At 60.1% G+C, this 18,085-nt stretch overlaps 2 protein-coding genes and 1 long non-coding RNA gene across 3 annotated transcripts in view; 1 reads left to right on the top strand and 2 right to left on the bottom strand.

Moving 5' to 3' along the window:
• Positions 1 to 3,861, bottom strand: part of CPSF1 (cleavage and polyadenylation specific factor 1) — an 11,732-nt gene extending 7,871 nt beyond the window's left edge. The window contains exons 1-6 of the mRNA XM_047785389.1: positions 3,638 to 3,861; positions 835 to 862; positions 616 to 758; positions 449 to 529; positions 218 to 369; positions 4 to 144 (exon numbers count right to left, since the gene is read on the bottom strand). Coding sequence (XP_047641345.1) covers positions 4 to 144; positions 218 to 369; positions 449 to 529; positions 616 to 758; positions 835 to 862; positions 3,638 to 3,781 — 689 coding nt within the window. The 5' untranslated portion in view covers positions 3,782 to 3,861. The remainder of the gene's footprint in view (positions 1 to 3; positions 145 to 217; positions 370 to 448; positions 530 to 615; positions 759 to 834; positions 863 to 3,637) is intronic.
• A 4,524-nt stretch (positions 3,862 to 8,385) lies between these two features.
• SLC39A4 (solute carrier family 39 member 4) lies at positions 8,386 to 13,201 on the bottom strand. Its single transcript, XM_047785388.1, has 12 exons — positions 12,848 to 13,201; positions 12,103 to 12,387; positions 11,417 to 11,612; positions 11,165 to 11,316; positions 10,904 to 11,075; positions 10,365 to 10,537; positions 9,801 to 9,935; positions 9,593 to 9,718; positions 9,374 to 9,428; positions 9,046 to 9,198; positions 8,738 to 8,925; positions 8,386 to 8,641 (listed from the first exon to the last, which is right to left on the bottom strand). The coding sequence occupies exons 1-12, from the start codon at positions 13,199 to 13,201 to the stop codon at positions 8,513 to 8,515; spliced, it is 2,118 nt and encodes a 705-aa protein (XP_047641344.1). The 3' UTR covers positions 8,386 to 8,512.
• Positions 13,202 to 13,956: 755 nt separating this feature from the next.
• Positions 13,957 to 16,180, top strand: LOC125130145 (uncharacterized). The gene is made up of 3 exons (XR_007135651.1): positions 13,957 to 14,091; positions 14,716 to 14,905; positions 16,048 to 16,180. It is a non-coding gene; the product is annotated as an uncharacterized LOC125130145 (long non-coding RNA).
• The last annotated feature ends 1,905 nt before the right edge of the window (positions 16,181 to 18,085 follow it).

Raw genomic sequence — 18,085 nt, 5'->3', positions numbered from 1 at the left:
GGCCAGGTCTGGTTGGGCTCGAACAGGATGAGCAGGGTGGGCTCGTAGTAGCCGTGCAGGAACTGCAGGTCCACGATGTTGAGCAGCTTCTCGTCCAGGGCCCGCACGTCGATGATGTAGCTGGGCAGGAAGCTGGACCTCTGCCTGGGGTGGGGGGGGGCTTCAGCGGGGGTGGGGGGACTGGGCGCGGCCCCCCTCCACGGCCCCCCGCACTCACCCTTCTCCCACGAGCCCCTCGTGCTCCTCGGCCAGGCTCTCCCGGCGGAAGGGCAGGACCACCAGCCGCGTGCCGTAGATGAGCATGGCCGCGCAGCGCCCGTCGGGGTCCACCCGCACCCGCGGCGTGTGCACGTTCTGCACGAAGCCGTCCTGGGGGCAGAGGGACATGAGGCTGGCCCGGGGCAGGTGCCCATGGCAGGCGGGGGAGGGGTACGGCAGGGAGGCCTACCCTCAGCTCAGGCTCCTCAAAGTAGTGCAGGGACAGGGTCTTCAGGTCGTGGGTGCCCGGGTCGTACTCCACCACCGACAGCTGGCGGGGGGGCGGCAGGTCAGAACCAAGGCCACCACTCACGGGGGGCGGGGGGGGCCCGCCCAGCCTCCCGCACCCACTCCCACCTTGGCGTCCTTGAAGCTCAGGAGCAGGGCATCCCGCTTGGCGCCTGCCAGCTGCACGCTGGCCATGGACATGACGTTGCCGAAGAAGGAGAAGGAAGCCACCAGCTCCAGCTTTTCGCGGTGCTCCCGGTGGGCCTTCCCCTCTGGGGGAAAGCCAGTGGCTATAGGTCTGGGCCCCGCGCCCCCGCCCAGGCTCCCCCACCCGCCCCACTCGCTCACCTGTGCTCCTGTCATTCTTGGTCGGGGCCTGGAGGAGGGAGGGGGAGAGAGGGCAGTGAGGGGCCAAAGGGCTCCTGCTGGCCCACCTCCCTCAGAGACAACAGAGAAAGCCCGCCTGTGGCCGGCCCTCCCCAAGGAGCTCCCCCCCAGACCCTCCCTGCAGTGAGGAGCAAGGGACCAGGCACTTCTGTGGACAGCCGTGCACACGAACTCATGCTCACGCTTCAGGAAGCTGCCCATGGCTTCGCCAGTGGCCACCCTGACACTGGGGCACTCAGGGTCAGAGGCGGGCCGCCCATTATAAAAGTGGACCTGCGGCCTGAGCAGGGCCGCCACCGGCTGCCCAGGACGCATGACTGCCATGAAGAAGGAACCCCCTCTCTGCTGACCTGCAGGCCACCGCCCTGAGCCTTATCTGGGCACGATGCAGCATGACCCCAACACAGGGCCGGCCCCGGGCTATGCCTCATGCTACCAGGTACCTTCCCCAGGGCAGGAGGCTGTGTCTCTAGGTAAGCCTGGTGACCATCCCACAACCAAGCTGTCATTCCGGGAACACAAACTCAGTTCACCCAAGAACATCTATCACTACAGTTTACTCTGCCATCAAAATTAAGGGAAAGAGACAAATACCATACATATCACTTACATCTGCCCTCTAATGTATGGCACAAATGAGCCTATCTACAGAACAGAAACAAAATCATGACCTCGGACAACAAACTTGTTGCCAAGGGGAAGGGGGAGGAAGTGGACGGACTGCGAGTCTGGGGTTAGTGGATACAAACGACTGCATTTGGAGTGGATAAGCAATGAGATCCTGCTGTGTAGCCCAGGGAACTCTAATCGCTTGCGATGGAACATGATGGAGAATGGTGTGAGAAAAAGAATATTTATATGTATATCTGGGCCACTTCGCTGTACAGCAGAAATTCACAGGACATTTTAAACCAATTATCATAAAAAAATCTCTTAAAAATTGAGGAGAGGAATTCCTGTCGTGGCACAGTGGTTAACGAATCCGACTAGGAACCATGAGGTTTCGCGTTCGGTCCCCACCCTTGCTCAGTGGGTTAATGATCCAGCGTTGCCGTGAGCTGTGGTTGTAGGTTGCAGACGGCTCGGATCCCGCGTTGCTGTGGCTCTGGCGTAGGCCAGCGGCTACAGCTCCGATTCGACCCCTAGCCTGGGAACCTCCATATGCCGCGAGAGCGGCCCAAAGAAATAGCAAAAAGCCAAAAAGCCAAAAAAAAACAATTTTTTGAGAAAAATCATACATTGTTTTCAGTGGGTATAAAAAGCATTTGCGGAGTTCCCACTGTGGCGCAATGGGACCGGTGGCGTCTTGGACGCGCTGGGATGCAGGTTCAATCCCCAGCCTGGCACAGCTGGTTAAGGATCCTACGTTGCTGCTGCTGCGGCTCAGTTCGCAACAACGGCTCAGATCGGATCCCTGGCCTGAGAAGTCCATATGTCACAGGGCAGCCAAAAAAGAAAAAGAAAAAGCATTCGAAAAAATTTAGATCCATTCTTGACAGACGTTCTTACTGACCCAAGAGTACAACTCCCTTAGTCAAATGCATCCCTCCCCGTGCGGCGCCCTCCCCGATGGTGCGATGGTGCGAGACGCCCGTCTGCCATCTTCTCAGAAGGCTAGGTTTCCAACCAAAGTCCTTTTTCTTTGCCCCAACAATTCATGTCCGGATTCACTGGCCTGTCCTGCGGCGAGCAGAGTGAACTTGAGTTCCACATCGTGTTAGCACAGCAATACGTAGATTTTTTCAGTTTTTAAGGCTGCTCCTACAAGCATGTGAGAGTTCAGGGCCTGGACGGAATCCAAGCCACAGCTCTTACTTACACCACAGCTGCGGCAACACAGTCGCCTCTAACCCACTGTGCCAGGCAGGAGATCCAACCCACACCTCTGCAGTGACCCAAGCCCCTGTCCTCGATTCTGAACCCACTGTGCCACAGCAGGAACTCCAGTAGTACACACATTTAACACCAAAACAAACACGCATGTTCTGAGTTAGGGGCCCAGGAAGGCCAGCCTCCTTCGCGGTCTGCCCAATGCGTCAGCCCCTACTCGGAACCCCCAGCACTCAGTGACTCCTCCCCGCTTGTGGACAGCAACCCGGGCAGCAGGCCTTCCCACCCCAGCCCGACTTCACATGCCATCGACACCCTCGACCGCTTTTGGCAAAGCACAGGAGTTCCTTCTGCCAGAAACATCTTCGCCAGCATCCCTGTGTCTGGCTCTTATCCCCCTTCAGAAGAGATGAGAAGCTGCCTCCTGCAAGAAGGCCCATTGGACCAAACCTCACACCTCCAGCAACCAAAACACCCGTGTATTTCCTCTACCCAGAGGCTCATCACACTTTACCGAACTCCTGCCAACAGCCTGTCCCCTCCCTAGACCCAGCCACGCTCCTTTTCCCCGACAACCTCCTACTCTGCCTAAAGGAGGCTCCTGTGATCAGTCAACTGGAAACACGCGGCCCTTCCTCCTCGCCTGCACCTTCTGCACGGCCTGCGGTGCGTCTACACGTGTGCTCAATCAGTGCGTGTCCTCCCGCCCCGTTTTTGCAGGTTGTGTTCACCACTCTACCGTTACCACCCAGCACACAGTAGGTGTTCATATGATTTGCTGAAACAGCAAAAGAGCAAATAAGTTGCCCAGGGCAGGCCGCCAAGCCCACCAGGAGGAGGGGAAGGCGGAGCAACGGAGCGGCGAAGAGAACCACCACCCAGGGGCCGTGGGGGACGGGCACCCTCGTCGCGCGGCTGCAGCGGGCGGGCCTACCTCGGCGTCGCGGTTCAGGCGGTACACGTACAGCTGCGAGGTCCCGGCCACCACGAGGTTGCGCTCGCTGTTGTTAAAGAAGTTGCAGTACATCGAGAACTCGAGGCCGGTGGGCGGGTGCGCCTGTTTGTACACGGCGTACATGGCGCCGAGCCCGGGCTGCACAGGCCGGAAGGCGACAGAAACTGCGGAGCCACCGCGCGCCCGCCGCCGCCCGCCGCCGCCCGCCGCCGCCCGCCGCCGCCCGCCGCCGCCGCCGCCGCCGCCGCCGCCCGCAGTTGGAGCCCGCTGGCGGGGGGCCGGTCCCGCGCGAACACCGCTCGGCCGGGCCCGGAAGCCGCGCGCTCGGGTTCCGGGCGCCTGCGCCTGCGCCTGCGCAGCGGCGGCCGTGGGGGCGACAGCGGCCCCTGGTGGCCGGGGCGGCCGCGAGGCTTCGCTCGTAGGCTGAGCGTCCAGAGCCCCGCAACCCCGACCTCGCTCCACCTCCAGGGTCCCTCCGCGGGGGAACGGGAACGGAGAAGCGGGTTGGAAGCCGGAAAGGGACTGGGGCGCCTCAGGGCCGGCTGGCCGGGGCCGTTCCCGCCCCAGAACCCCGGAGCGGGGTCGCCGTGGAGGAGGGTCTCGCTCGGAGGAAGAGGCGAGGTCTTTACGGCACCACGTCCCAGTGGGTGTGCGAGGCGCCCTTCCAGGTGCCAGCGCCGGACTCAGCTAGAGGACCCCGGCAGTGTGGTAGAGGTCCGACACGCCCCGGGTCGGGAAAGATGCCATGCTGGGCCCCTGATTAGAGTTCCCTCCCTCCGCAAAGCGACCCGCCACCACCACCACCAACACAGGCCCGAGGACAGCCGTCACCTGTTGTCCTTGGCCCTGCGGCCCCTGTAGGAGCCCCTCCCCTGGGAGAGCGCTTTTCCCCCGGTCTTGCTCGCTGCTCCTTCCCCAGGCCTGGCCCAGTTGCCCTCTCCAAGGACCCCGGAACCAGCACCCCCCACAGCTAACCAGACTTCCTTACTGGGCCTAGGTAACAATGGCCAGGTCTGGGATTTAGAAACGGAATCTTAAGAAATAAAACAAGAGGGGTTCTCCTGTGGTCCAGCGGGTTAAGTGTCACGGTGGCATTGTCCTGGGTTGATGGTGTGGCGGTGCAGCTTCAGTCCTTGGCCTGGGAACTTACGCATGGGGTATGCACAGCCAAAAAAGGAAGGAGGAAAGGAAGGACGGAAGGGAAAAGAAAGAGAAAGAAGAAAAAGAGAGAGAGAGAAAGAAAGAGAGAAAGAAAGAAAGAAAAGAAAGAAGGGGAGAAGAAAAGAAAGAGAAGAAGAAAAAAAGAGAGAGAGAGAGAGAAAGAAAGAAAGAAAGAAAGAAAGAAAGAAAGAAAGAAAAAGAAAGAAAGAAAAGGAGGAAGGAAAGGAGGAAGGAAGAAAGAAGAAAACAGCTCAGTGGTAACAAACCTGACTAGTATCCACGAGGACACAGGTTTGATCCCTGGCCCTGTTCAGTAGGTTGAGGATCCAGCATTGCTGTGAACTGTGGTGTAGCCTGGACCCTAGCACCTAGCACAGGAACCTCCACATGCTGCAGATGCGGCCCTAAAAAGAAAAAAAAAAGAGAGAGAGGAGTTCCCTTCATGGCTCAGTGGTTAACAAACCCAACTAGGATCCATGAGGATATGGGTTCCATCCCAGGCCTTGCTCAGTGGGTTAAGGATCCGGCAGCTCTAGCTCCAGCTTGTCCCAGCCTGGGAACTTCCATATGCCCAAGGTGCAGCCCTTAAGGAAAAAAAAAAAAAAGAAAAGAAAGAAAGATAGTCACACCTAAGAATAGGCCATAGAAATATGTTTCTGTTGCATCCAAATCTGCCGCTTACTCAAGTCAGCAATATGGCTTTACATCTGGACCCTTGAGCAGCAGACAAAGGAATCACTTGGATGCCCAAACAGGTGTGTGACCCCTGAGCCACACCAAACCCCTTTAAAAGTCATAACAGGAGTTCCCACTGTGGCATGGTGGGTTAAGAATCCAACTGCAGTGAGCCACTGTGGAAGCACAGGTTCTGTCACAGCCAGCACAGTGGCTTCTAGGATCCGGTGCTGCCACACCCATGGTGTAGGTCGAAGCTGTGACTCAACTTTGATCCCTGGGCCAGGAACTCTCATACGAAGCCGTAAAAAACAAACGAGCCAAACAAAACGCAACTATAGCCAGAACCACCGTGAGGCTGTGATAGGGAGTTCAGCAGATCAGCAGGGGCAGTGGCAGAGCTGAGCTGTGGCCAGGACACTAAGTCCCCACATCCAAGTCAGCTGGGCACATTCAGGGCATCTGAGATGAAAGAACATCAGTGACTATGGAACCCTCAGTCTCAAGCTGGCACGAGCGAGAGTCTCTCTGTGCCCAGAGCCAGAGATGCCGAAGGAGGGAAGGGGGTAGTGGGCCAGATGCAGCTCCATCCACACCAGAGAGGAGAAGGGGGGCATGGGGCAAGGAGGGCTGGCGGTGGGGTGGCGGCTATGGTCCTGCCTGGTGGGTCTGCTTCCTCAATGCGAAAGGATGCTGTCAGCAGAAGTGACAGCTAGAAGTTGCTGGAGAGGGACCATGATGGGCGGGAAGACAGCCCAAGACTGGGGTGGAGACGGGGCTGCCACGCTCAGAAGCCCTTGCCCTCCGAAAACTCCCTGAGCCCCGCAGCTCGGGTTCCATGGCTAGTGGGCACTACCTCCCAGGCCACATGCTTGATGTCATCCCGGGCCGGCGCTGTGCTGGGCTCTGGTGGTTTTCCGCATCTCTTTCATGCCGCGCCCTGTGCAGTATTGCGGACTGGGTCTAGGAGTGGTCGTTTCCAGACTTCTCCTGTAGAGTTGGTAAGGTTCTTGAGGAATCCATGGCTCACGGAGAAGCTGGGGCATCTGGCCACCTGTGTCAGGCCAGGAGCTCTTGGACATGGTCCTTCAGGCCCATTTGCCTCCAGTTCCTGGCAGGTAGCAGCTACCTCCTCCAGCACAAGTGGACTCAGTGGAGCATAAGGGACTTCCACTCTCCTGCTCTTGTGCCTGTGGTACTGAGTCAACAACAGACTAAATCTTTTTTCTTTCTTTCTTTTTCTTTTTTTGTCTTTTTACCATTTCTTGGGCCGCTCTTGCAGCATATGGAGGTTCCCAGGCTAGGGGTCGAATCGGAGCTATAGCCTCCAGTGTACGCCAGAGCCACAGCAACGCTGGATCCGAGCCGCGTCTGCAACCTACACCACAGCTCACGGCAACGCCAGATCGTTAACCCACTGAGCAACGGCAGGGATCGAACCCTCAACCTCCTGGTTCCTAGTCGGATTCGTTAACCACTGCGCCATGACGGAACTCCTCTTTCTTTTTTTTTAATCTCTCCCCAGATCACGTGGAAGTTTCTAGACCAGGGATCAAACTCGTGGCACAGCAGGGACAACACCAGATCTTTAATGTGCTAGGCCACCCGGGAACTCCATAACAGGCTGAATCTCATGTCCCCTGAGCCCTTACTCCTTCTGCCCTTTACTCCTATCTCCTTTGTGCTATCTGGAGAGTGCATCTGATGGCTAGCGCTCTGGCAGCCATTTTGGACCATGATGGCCATTATGGATTGAAATGTGTCCCTCAGAAAGACATGTTGAGGGAGTTCCTATTGTGGCTTAGTGGGTTAAGAACCTGATTCGTTTCCATGAGGATGTGGGTTCAATCCCTGGCCTCACTCAGTGGGTTAAGGATCCAGTGTTGCCGCAAGCTGCAGTGTAGGTCACAGATGCAGCTCTGATCTGGCATTGCTGTGGCTGTGGTGTGGGCCAGCAGCTCCATTTCGACTCCTAGCCTGGGAACCTCCATGTGCCGCCACAGGCGTGGCCCTAAAAAGACCATATATATATGCATATATATATGTTGACTACCTAACCCACAGTACCTCAGAAAGTGACTTTATTTGAAAATAGGACTGTTACAGATGGCATTAGTTGAGATGGGGTCGTGCTGGAGTAGGGGAGCCAGCAACCCAGTGTGGCTGATGCCCTCATGAAAAGAGACAGACACTAGTGAGAAGATGTGTGAAGACAGAGGCCGAGACTGGGGTTTTGCTGCCACAAGCCAAAGGACACCCACGGCCACCAGAAGCCAGGAAAGCCTCATGGAACAGATTCTTCCCTGAAGACTTCAGGGAGGCGCACCGCCTGCTGACGCCCTGATTTCAGAGCTCTGCCTCCACAGCTGTGAGAAGATAAACGTGTGTGGTCTCAGGCACCCAGTTTGCGGTGGGCTGTACTACAACCCCGGGAAACGTCCACGGGAGGTCTCCGAGGATGGCTACTTCCACTGCGGACCTGGGGCCGCCAGGGGAGGCCGGAGCCCCCGACCACAGGCTGGCTCGCACCCTAGTCCTCTCTCTCCAGGCCCACTTTCCAGGAGAGAGAAATAAACCCTCATCCGTGTAAAGCACTGCTGGCTGTTTTCGTGTTTCCGGCTCTAAGTCAGCAAGTTCGAGTCCTGACTGCACACCAGGGCCTACCTGCTGCCCACAGACCCTGGCCAGCGCCCGTGTGGCCGCTTCCCACACAGGGGCTCCACCTGACAGACGCAAGGACTGGGGCTGGCTGCCTGGAGGCCCCTGAGCGCAGCTGCCCCGGCTCCTGGTCAGGCCCCAGGCGCTGCTCGGGGGAGAGAGCGCCCGCACCCCCGGCCGACCTTCCTGGGTGGGAGACCTTTCCCTCCCTGGGAGGAAAGCAGGCTGGGCACCAGGAACAAGGATGTCTTTATTGAAGCTGGGTACTAGGGCCTGGGGAGGGAGGCTCACAAAGGCCTGGCGCTGAGCTAGCTCAGGGCCAGGAGCCAGGGTCGAGGGCTTAGAGTGGGGCAGAGGCCATCAGAGGGTGATATTATCCTCATACAGAGACAGCAGCAGCAGGACGGTCCAGCCGCCCAGCAGGCCCGCGTTGTGCAGCAGGAACAGGAGCCAGGGCCGCCTGTCCCGCACGTTCAGCATGGCCGGGAGCTGAGGAGGAGGCGGTGGGCCCTCGGTCAGAGTCCGGCTCAGAGCTCCTGCTCAGCTCCCACCCAGGGCAGTCCCCCTCCGGGCCTCGGCTCTGACCATGTCACAGAGCGCCACGTAGAGAAAGAGGCCTGTGGCTACTGCCAGGATCCAGGTCTCGCCGTCTTCGCCGACGCCGGCTGCGAGCGCCACGTAGAGGCCGATGAAGGCCGTGAGCCCAGATGCCAAGTTCAGCAGCATCGCGCGGCGCACCGACAGCCCCGCGTGCAGCAGGGCCGCGAAGTCCCCTGGGGCGGAAGGGGCGGGGTCAGGCCGGGAGCCCCGCCCAGTCCCGGAAGGCCCCGCCCTGCCCGGTAGTCCCTCCCAACTGCCCCGCCCTCGACCCACAGGAACCCTGCGAAGCTCACCCAGCTCGTGCGGCACCTCGTGGCAGAAGACGGCCAGAGAGGTAGCCAGCCCCGTCTTCCAGGAGGACAGGAAGGCGGCGCCCACGGCCAGACCATCAGCGAAGTTGTGCACGGCGTCGCCCAGCGTGATCACGTAGGGCAGCAGTCTCAGCTCTGGGGGCGGCAGGCGTGGATGGGCATCCGCCTGGTCCTGCACCTCGGTGCCCGCCCCCACCAGGGCCTCTCCCACACCCCCGACCCCCCACCGCGCCCCTGCCACTGGCCCTCGCCTGCACTGCGCACCAAACCCCTGGCCCCCAGCGCTCCCGCGGCCTCCCTCAGGGCTCACCCGAGCGCAGTCTCCGGGGCTCCGGGTTCAGCAGCTCCGGGCTCTCTTCTGCCACCTAGGGATGGGGCGTCCGTATAGATGAGCCGCTAGGCAGGGAGGTGAGGCGGGGCACGCCAGCCTAGGTCCCAGGATCAGGCCCAGCAGAAGCCTTAGAGTGGGAGCTGGGAGTGCAGGCAGGGCTCGGCGCCGGGTAGGGGCATAAGGGCAGGGCCAGCTCACCAGGTCTGCGCGGGAGCCCTCGTGCTGCTTGGGCGGCCGGAGATCACTGGCCGCTAGTTGCATGGACACGCCGTGGCTATGGCCACTGTGGCTGTGGCCGTGGCTGCAGGGCCTGTCCTTTGGGTCCTGTGGGGACAATGGCTCAGGGTCCACCGTGCCTCCCCCACCCCTCCCCATACCACGTCCAGTTAGTTCCCATACACCTGACCTCTGGGTCTGCTGGCAGCAAGAGGTTGAAAAGGCTCTCGAACAGGAAGAAGGCATAGAGGCCTCCCAGCACAGCCAGGAGGCGCCAGGTGGGCAGCAGGTCGACCTCCCCATCATGTGTGTGCAGCCCCAGCACCTGGGGGGCAGGGGGCACTGGGCCAGTTGCCTCAGGGCCTCCTCCCCCCTCCAGACAAGGAGAGTGGGGTTAGGAGTCAAGGAGGGGCCCCAGGAGGGTGGACCTGGAAGGAAGGCTGGGTGGGGAGTGCCTGGTTGGGGTGGGGAGGAAGGCTGGGGGGGGAGTGCCTGTTGGGGTGGGGAGGAAGGCTGGGTGGGGAGTGCCTGTTGGGGGGGGAGGAAGGCTGGGGGGGGAGTGCCTGGTTGTGGGGGGGGCGGGGGAAGGCTGGGTGGGGAGTGCCTGGTTGGGGTGGGGGGAGGAAGGCTGGGTGGGGAGTGCCTGTTGGGGGGGGGAAGGCTGGGGGGGGAGTGCCTGGTTGGGGTGGGGGGAGGAAGGCTGGGGGGGGAGTGCCTGGTTGGGGGGGAATGGTCCTGGCAGGCTGGGGCCAACCTTAGGCGTCAGGTGCAGGAGAGCATCGCCTGTAAGTGCGCCCACAGCCATGCCCAGGAAGGTCTGGATGACGTAGTGGGTAGCAGCACTGCAGCTGGCACAGGCAAGGAGCAAGAGCCCAAAGATGGAGCAGAGGCAGATGAGCAGTGTGGCCAGTGAGCCGTACAGGTACCCTGGGGGCAGGGCAGGGGCAGTGAGAGCCTCCTTCTCAGCCTCAGCCCCCACCCCTGCCTCCCAGGGAATGGTGTCCAGGTGGGGCCCCAGAAGTGAGCGGGAGCTCACCCAGACCGCAGGTGCTCAGGGGCAGGCCTGGCCTCCACTCAGTCCTCCGGCCTCCAAGCCCCACCTTCTTCCCTTCCAGGCCTCCACACTGACCCTGACCCCCTACTCCAGTGCTGCTCTCCTCTGCCCAGTCCTGGCCCAGCTCTCCCATGCTTCCCAGCCCAGCGGCCACTCCCTGCTCGCTCTGTGGTCCCACCTCCATCTGCCAGGCCCCAGGGCTCGGCCAGGCAGGCACAGCTGGGGAGGTGGGCACTCACTCTCTGACTGGCTGAGCTGGTCCTGGGTGGGGGGCATGGGTTGGGGGCTGCAGGCCCCACTCAGCTGTTGCTGGAGCAGGGCAGGGCTCAGCTGGGCCCAGGCCTCCGGGGTCACCCCAGCCTGCTCAGACAGCCCATACACAGCCATCACGTCTCCGGCACTCAGGCACATCTGCGGGCGTGACAGGACTGGGGGTCAGCGACCTGAGCAGACCCCGGGACCCCATCTCTCTCCAGGACTAGGATGCACAGGTTGCTCACCGTGTCCCACGCGCTGGAGCTGCTGTTGGGGCTGGCAGGGGGCACGGGGCCAGGCTGATTGGCTTCCTTTCCCAGATGACCCTGCTCGCTGTGGTCACCATGGGGCTCGCTCACTCCGCCCACGCCCAGGCGCTGCATCAGGGCTGCCAGCTCTGGCCGAGAGGACAGAATCACAAAGTTTGTGTGGGTCGCAGACCTGCCCTCCCCTGGGGCATGGAGGGGGCAGGGGTGGTGGGCCCTGCTCTGCCTCACCAGCCAGTGTGATGTTGGGAGTCTCGCCACTGTGCTCCCGGAACACAAAGTCCACGAAATACTGAGGGGTCGGCAGGGCACGGAAGCAGGAGCCGCTCCTGACATGATCCAGCAGAGCAGCGAGCACCGGGCCGGGGCTGCCAGGAGCCCCCGCCCTGGCCGCCTCCTCCAGCAGCTGAGGCAGGTCCACACAGGCCTGGGGAGGAGCTGGGGCTCAGCCTCAACGGGCAGTGTGGCCTTCCTGACCTCTAGCTCTGCCGTAGCCTTTCGTGTCCCCTGGACACCTCTGACCCAGACCAGCTGCCTCCCAGCACCACCTCTTCCCGCCCACCTAAGGCCTGGGCCCCGCCCCGCCCCGCCCCGCCCCTGGCTCCTCCCCTCCCCTCCCCGGTCCCGCCCCTCCCTGCTACCACAGCCCTTCCCCTTCCCCTTCCTGGCCCAGCTGGTCCAGACTGCCCCCCTTGACACTCCCACCCCAGCGCCTCCCTGTAGCCCCAGGAGCTCTCTGGCGAGGGCCCCTCCTGGGGCTCCTGCAGCCCGGCCCTACTCCGCGGTGAACACCCATTTGTGATTCTCCCAGCCCGGCCTCCCCGCTGTGTCCCCAGGTCTCCCATGGGCCCAGAAAGGCGTTGAGGCCTCACCCCCTAAGCGGTCCCCCCACTGGCTCTCCTGGCCAGGGCCCTCACCCCCTCTGAAGGGGACCAGCTGACAGCCTGGGACTGAATCCTCTGCAGCAACCTGGTCAGACCCAGGGTCAGGGCCTTTGGGCTCTGGAGCTGGGCCAGGAGGTGGTCGGCTCGTGAGGCCCAGAGGCCAGCACGCACGTCTGTGCATGTGCCCTCGGGGTCGCTGAGGTAAAGGGCAGAGGCAGCGCTCAGGCGGGCGATGTGCCTGGGCTCCAGCACTGGGCTGGAGGGGAGTCCTGGCTTCTCAGGCCTGCCCAGGGCCAGGGCGTCGTCCACTGACAGGCACTGTGGGCAGAGGCGGAGATGAGACGGGCGGGCAGGGGCCAGGCGTCTGTGACCCCGGAGCTGGAGCTGCCCCCTTTCCCGGGGGGGGGGCCCACACATGGACCACCACCCTCAGGCTCTGTCACCCTCACACCCCCTCTCACTGCTCCCCACACCCTTCCCCACCCCACCCCAGGGACAGAGGTGCACACACAACACACGGAGGGGTCCCGCCCGCCCAGGGCGGTCTCTTCCCAGACACGCCAGTTTGATCTGGTGAGCATGGGGTGGGGAACCCAGTGCAGCCCCCATCCGGGAAGGCAGGTCCCTCCGAATGCCCAGCAGAGGAGGGTGGGCTCGGGCCAGCCAGGTCAGGGCGCCCGGCCGCCGCTCGGCCCGCCTCCTGGAGTTTACCCAGGGCCCTTTGCTGCCGGGCCTCGGGGCGGGCTGGAGCCGGGGGACCCGTCGGGTGGGGCCTTACCTTTCCACACGGCCCGGTGGCGCAGTGCACACGGGCCGCCAGTGTATTTAACAGGCCTCTCAGCGCCACGCGGTCCAGAACACCTTGGCCTGAGGACAGCAAGGTCAGCAGCCGGGCCGGTTGGGTCGCCGTTGCGGAGGCCAGCAGCACAGGCAGCAGCAGCCCCAGCCGGGCCAGGCCAGCCATGCTGCGGCCCCCGGGGGCTGCGCGCTCTGGGGAGGTGGCGCGCGCCAGGATGGCTGCAGGCTGCGTGGGCTGCCCGGTGCCGCACTGGGGCTGGGCCCGGCCAGGCGCCCTCCGGGCCTTGCCCGCGGGGCCCTGTGATTGGCTGCGGAGGCGTCCTGGGTTAACCATTCCAGCGGCAGATCCTCCCCGCTTGAAGTGGCCGCCCTGGGGGGCGAGGGCTGGGCCCCTCCTGGATGGGCCACCCAGAGCCGCAGGGCAGGGCCGCCACCCCCCACCCCACTCCCCCGAGGGTCTTGGTACGGAAACCCTGCCCAAGGCGCAGTGAGGCCAAGCAAACAAAAACGTCACCCTTTGGAGCAGAGAAAGTTTTACTGCAGGCCATGCCAGGAGACAGGTGGCTTGTGTGCAAAGCCCTGAGTTCCCAGAAGGTTTGGGGCGCCGGGGTCCCGCCCCGGCGGTCAGGGGGTTTCCCGAAGAGGAGGGGCGGCGGGCGCCGGAATAGCAGAGTCGCACACCCTCTGGAGCAGCGCTCAAGCCGTCTCCAGTGCATGGATGAACAGCAGCAGCTTATATAGGGAAAGAACCTAAAACTTACATCGGCGAAGAAGATCAATATCTCATGACTGCTCCAGGGTTACAGTTTAAGTGTAAAAGATAGAAAAAGGCACCTGGATGGGGGAAAGTACGGCATCAACCCATCAAAGAGCAACCAGGCAGGTAGCTAAAGTCACATGTAGGCCGCAAGCAACCTTTGCAAATGCCGCGTGCGTATTGTTATTTCTTCAAAATAAAATGCCTGGTTACTATCTTAACAGTAGCCCTATTTTAGTTTTTATATCATAATAATCTTTGATACGTCCTCTGCCTAAATCAAAACAACAATCATCAGCAATTTCTAAACTGTATTTTATGTTTCACTCTAAATAAACTTTAGCGGAATAATGCGCACCAATGCTATCGAAGATGGTCCTGCAGAAAACAGAAACCCCTTCCAAAAACCATTCTCTCCGGAATAAACAGCGTGGAGCCATACTCTAGAGATGACCAACGGCCAGCAGGTAAGACTAATTCAAGATTTAAATAGAAGGGAATAAATTCTTTTCTTAGGGCAAAAGAACAAACAGTAGACAAGGCACAGTGTAAGCAGGACACAGACCAGTTATTGGAAACAAAGAAAACACAAAGGACTGTATCCCCAGGCATCACGGCTTCTGGTTTCTGGGGGGCCTAGCAAACAGCAAACATGCTGCTTTGCAGCCTTCTTCAGAATCCTCCGGACTTTGTCATCAGGCAGATTCCTTTCTTGAAATTCGGCTCCCAGCAGTGGGGGAGAAGTTTTTAACAGGCAGGATTTGGTTTGAGGGCTGCAGTGCATGTGCGTGCCTGCGAGTGTGTGTGTGCGTATGTGTGTGTGTGCGTGCGCGCACGCGTGTGTGCGGCTTTGTTCTGAGTGGTCAGTGGTGAGGTCACGGTGCTGCTCCAGGACTCTCGGTCTTCAGCCCTAAGGTTGCAGCCAGACTGGGGTCTCCTTCCTTGGCCGGGGCGGGGGCCTTAGCGCCTCGGAGGAGCTCAAGGGCATCAGTCTGTGTGTCCCTTGAGGAGGAACCTGGACCCTGCCCAGGGTGCGTGAGCCCATCTTGACGGTCCCTCCCTTTTCTGCATTCCTTCGCTTCCCTGATTAGCAGCGGCTGGAATCTGCCCTTGGAACTCAGGCCAGGACGGTCTTAGGGGGCTGGATGAAGCCTGTTTCCTACAAACAAGAAGTGGGGGACATGGAATGGGTTTGTGCTCAGGAGGCCCCCGCAGAGTCCTGCTCAGTCTCCCCGCCCCCACCTTGGGAGGCATCTCCGTCTTGAGGAGAACAGGTGTTAGGTAAGTGCAGGAACGGCACTTTGCATCGAGGAGTTAAGTACAAACTCTGCAGGGGTACTCGGTTTGGGGACTCGAATTCAGTCTGGGTGTCGCTACCTGTGACCCTTTCTCTAGGGGCTGCTCCCAAGCCACGGGGCCTGGGACAAAGGTCCCAGGCTGCTGTCCAGGGCCTCCCAGCTCGGGCAGCTTAGATGCCCCAGAGCCTTTGAGCTCTTCCTCCGGTGGGGACGAGGGGCCCTCTCCACTGGGGTCCCTGGATGAGGTCTCCATGCTGGGGTGGGCTGGAGTCTGAGGGGGGCTAAAGTCCTGCTGGGTCCCGCTCTTCCTCCAGGGGAAGTTCCCCAAGAAATGGCTAAACAGGAGCCCAAGCCCCCCCCACCACTCAGTGAGGGGCCGCCAGGCTCCAGGCCTGGCCCTGCCCCTCCCTGCTGGCTTCCACTCTGGCCTTTGAACGCCTAGGCCTTATCTCTGCCTTGTTGGCAGTCTGGGGAAAGGGGCCCCATGGAACACCCTGTTCAGCCTTCAGGGCCGCCTTGCCTTCCACACCTGGCTCCACACAGACCCTTGGCCCTGACCCTGCGGGGTGTGGCTGCAGTGGGGGAGGAGAGGCTCCAGGGAGCTGGGAGCCTAGGCCCTGAGGACTCTGTCCCCATTGTCCTGTGGCATCAGGCTGAGGACAGTGTCCTGGGCTTGGGTTCAGGTGTGGCTGGATGGCCCTGCAGTGTGACATTGGTGGGTCTTAAAGGGATGTTGGGGAAGCGGGGGATGGGAAGAGTTGTCAGGGGTTCAGAGGATTCCTGGACCCCTGGTCCATGAGGAGGTTAAGCCAGAAAGACTTGGCCATCCCCTGCCCCCCCAGCTGTGACATCTGTGGGCCAGACTGCCTGTTTCCTAGCCCATCTTGCCAGGACCTTTGGGCTGGCGAGAGCTGGAGCTGGGGACGAGGCCACCACTTCAGCTCTTCCTCTGCTCAAGGCCCCATTAACTGCTGGGGAAAGGTCTCAGCCCAGCCATTCAGCCGGCCTTGCCAGGTCCCCTGCTGGAGGCCTGACCCATGGCTGGCATGCCCTGAGGCTTCAGAACACCTGTGCTGGCCCACACTTCTCTGCTGATGGCCCCCCACCCTATGCCCTCCTTCCCAGCGCAGAGCAGCTGTGGAGAGCACTGCCGACTCCCCTGCATGTCTGCCTCGCTCCTGCCTGCACACTGCAACTGCTCCTGTCTAAAAACAGACACCCACTGCTGGTGGGAATGTAAGCTGGTACAACCACTATGGAGAGCAGTATGGAGATACCTTAGAAACCCGTACATAGAATGACCATATGACCCAGCAATCCCACTCTTGGGCATATATCTGGACAAAACTTTCCTTAAAAAAGATGCATGCACCCACATGTTCATTGCAGCTCTATTCACAATAGCCAAGACATAGAAACAACCCAGATGTCCATCGACAGATGTTTGGGTTAGGAAGATGTGGTATGTATACACAGTGGAATACTACTCAGCCATAAAAAATGAAATGCCATTTGCAGCAACATGGATGGAACTAGAGACTCTCATAGTGTGAAGTCAGAAAGAAAAAGACGAATACCATATGATCTCACTTCTACCTGGAATTTAATATAAGGCGCAAATGAACCTTTCCACAGAAAAGAAAATCATGGATTTGGAGAATAGACTTGTGGTTGCCAAGGGGGAGGGAGAGGGAGTGGGGTGGTTTGGGAGCTTGGGGTTAATAGACACAAACTATTGCCTTTGGAATGGATGAGCAATGAGATCCTGCTGTGTAGCACTGGGAACTATGTCTAGTCACTTATGATGGAGCCTGATAATGAGAGAAAATAGAATGTGTACACGTGTGTGTAACTGGGTCACCATGCTGTACGGCGGGAAAAAAATTGTGTTGGGGAAATAACTATTAAAAAATAATAATAACAAAAAAATAATAAAAAAAAAAAACAGACGCCCATGTCAGAGTTCCCACTGTGGCTCTGTGAGTTAAGAACCCAACACAGTGTCTGTGAGGATGCGGGTATGATTCCTGGCTCACTCGGTGGGTTAAGGATCCTGCATAGCTGCAAGCTGTGGCATAGATCCCAGACGCGATTCAGATCCCGAGTTGCTGCGGCTGTGGTGCAGGCTGACAGCTGCAGGTCTGATTCACCCCTCGCCCGGGAACCCCCATGTGCCACAGGTGTGGGCTGCCATAAAAGGAAACCAGGACAGACACTTGTGTTCGCAGTGGCGAGTCACAGCGGCCAAAAGCGGGTCAGTGGGTGAATGTGGATAAATACAACGTGGTCTGTCCACACGAGGGGGTACTCCTCAGCTGTGAGAAGGAAATCCTGGAGTTCCTGTTGGGGCTCAGCAGGTTAAGAGCTCCACCAGTATCCATGAGGGTGCAGGTTCGATCCCTGGCCTCACTCAGTGGGTTAAGGATGCTGCATTGCCACGAGCTGTGGTTGCTGATGTGGCTCAGATCTGGCGTGGCTGTGGCTGTGGTGTAGGCCGGCAGCTGGAGCTCCGACTGGACCCCTAGCCTGGGAATTTCCATGTGCCCCGGGTGCAGTTCTAAAAAGCAAAAAGAGAAAAAGGAAGGAAGGCAATTCTCTCAGATGCTATAACGTGGTACATGAACCTCGAAGGAAATGCTGAGTGAAAAGTGCCAGTCACAAAAGAACAAATTCTGGATGATTCTACTTGTAGGAGGCACTAACCATCATCACAGCCTCAAAGTAGGGAGTCGCGTGGCAGGTGCCCTTGACAGTGCCCTGGGCCATCCGAGAGCCAAAGCCACACGTGCATGCACAGCTCCTGCTCCCCAGGGGAGTGCACTCCAATAGGAGTTCCTCCAGCCTCCAGGAGCAGCCTGAGCTCAAGCCTGGTGCAATTCTGGGGTTCTCACTCTCCACCCCCGATCCAGCCCAGCCGTGAATGCCGTGGGCGCAGCACCCGGCACAGTCCACACCTGCCTGCCGCGTTCCCCAGCAGGAGCTGTCTCCGCTCTCCCACTAAAACAGCGCTGCGCTGAGCCCCTTGCCAGCACCCAGAGCTTCCGGGTACGGTGCCAAGCCTGCCCCCCAACTCCCCTCCTCCCCCTTCCCCGGGGAACTCGGCTCACTCCTCGTCCTTCTGTCCAGTGCTGAGAGGCTGTCCCTGAACAGCACCACCAAGAAT

Source organism: Phacochoerus africanus, chromosome 6 (assembly GCF_016906955.1).
Source record: "Phacochoerus africanus isolate WHEZ1 chromosome 6, ROS_Pafr_v1, whole genome shotgun sequence".
In the NCBI taxonomy this organism is placed as follows: Eukaryota; Metazoa; Chordata; class Mammalia; order Artiodactyla; family Suidae; genus Phacochoerus; species Phacochoerus africanus.
Note: the sequence above shows the minus strand (reverse complement) of the source record. Positions and strands in the feature narration are given on the sequence as shown.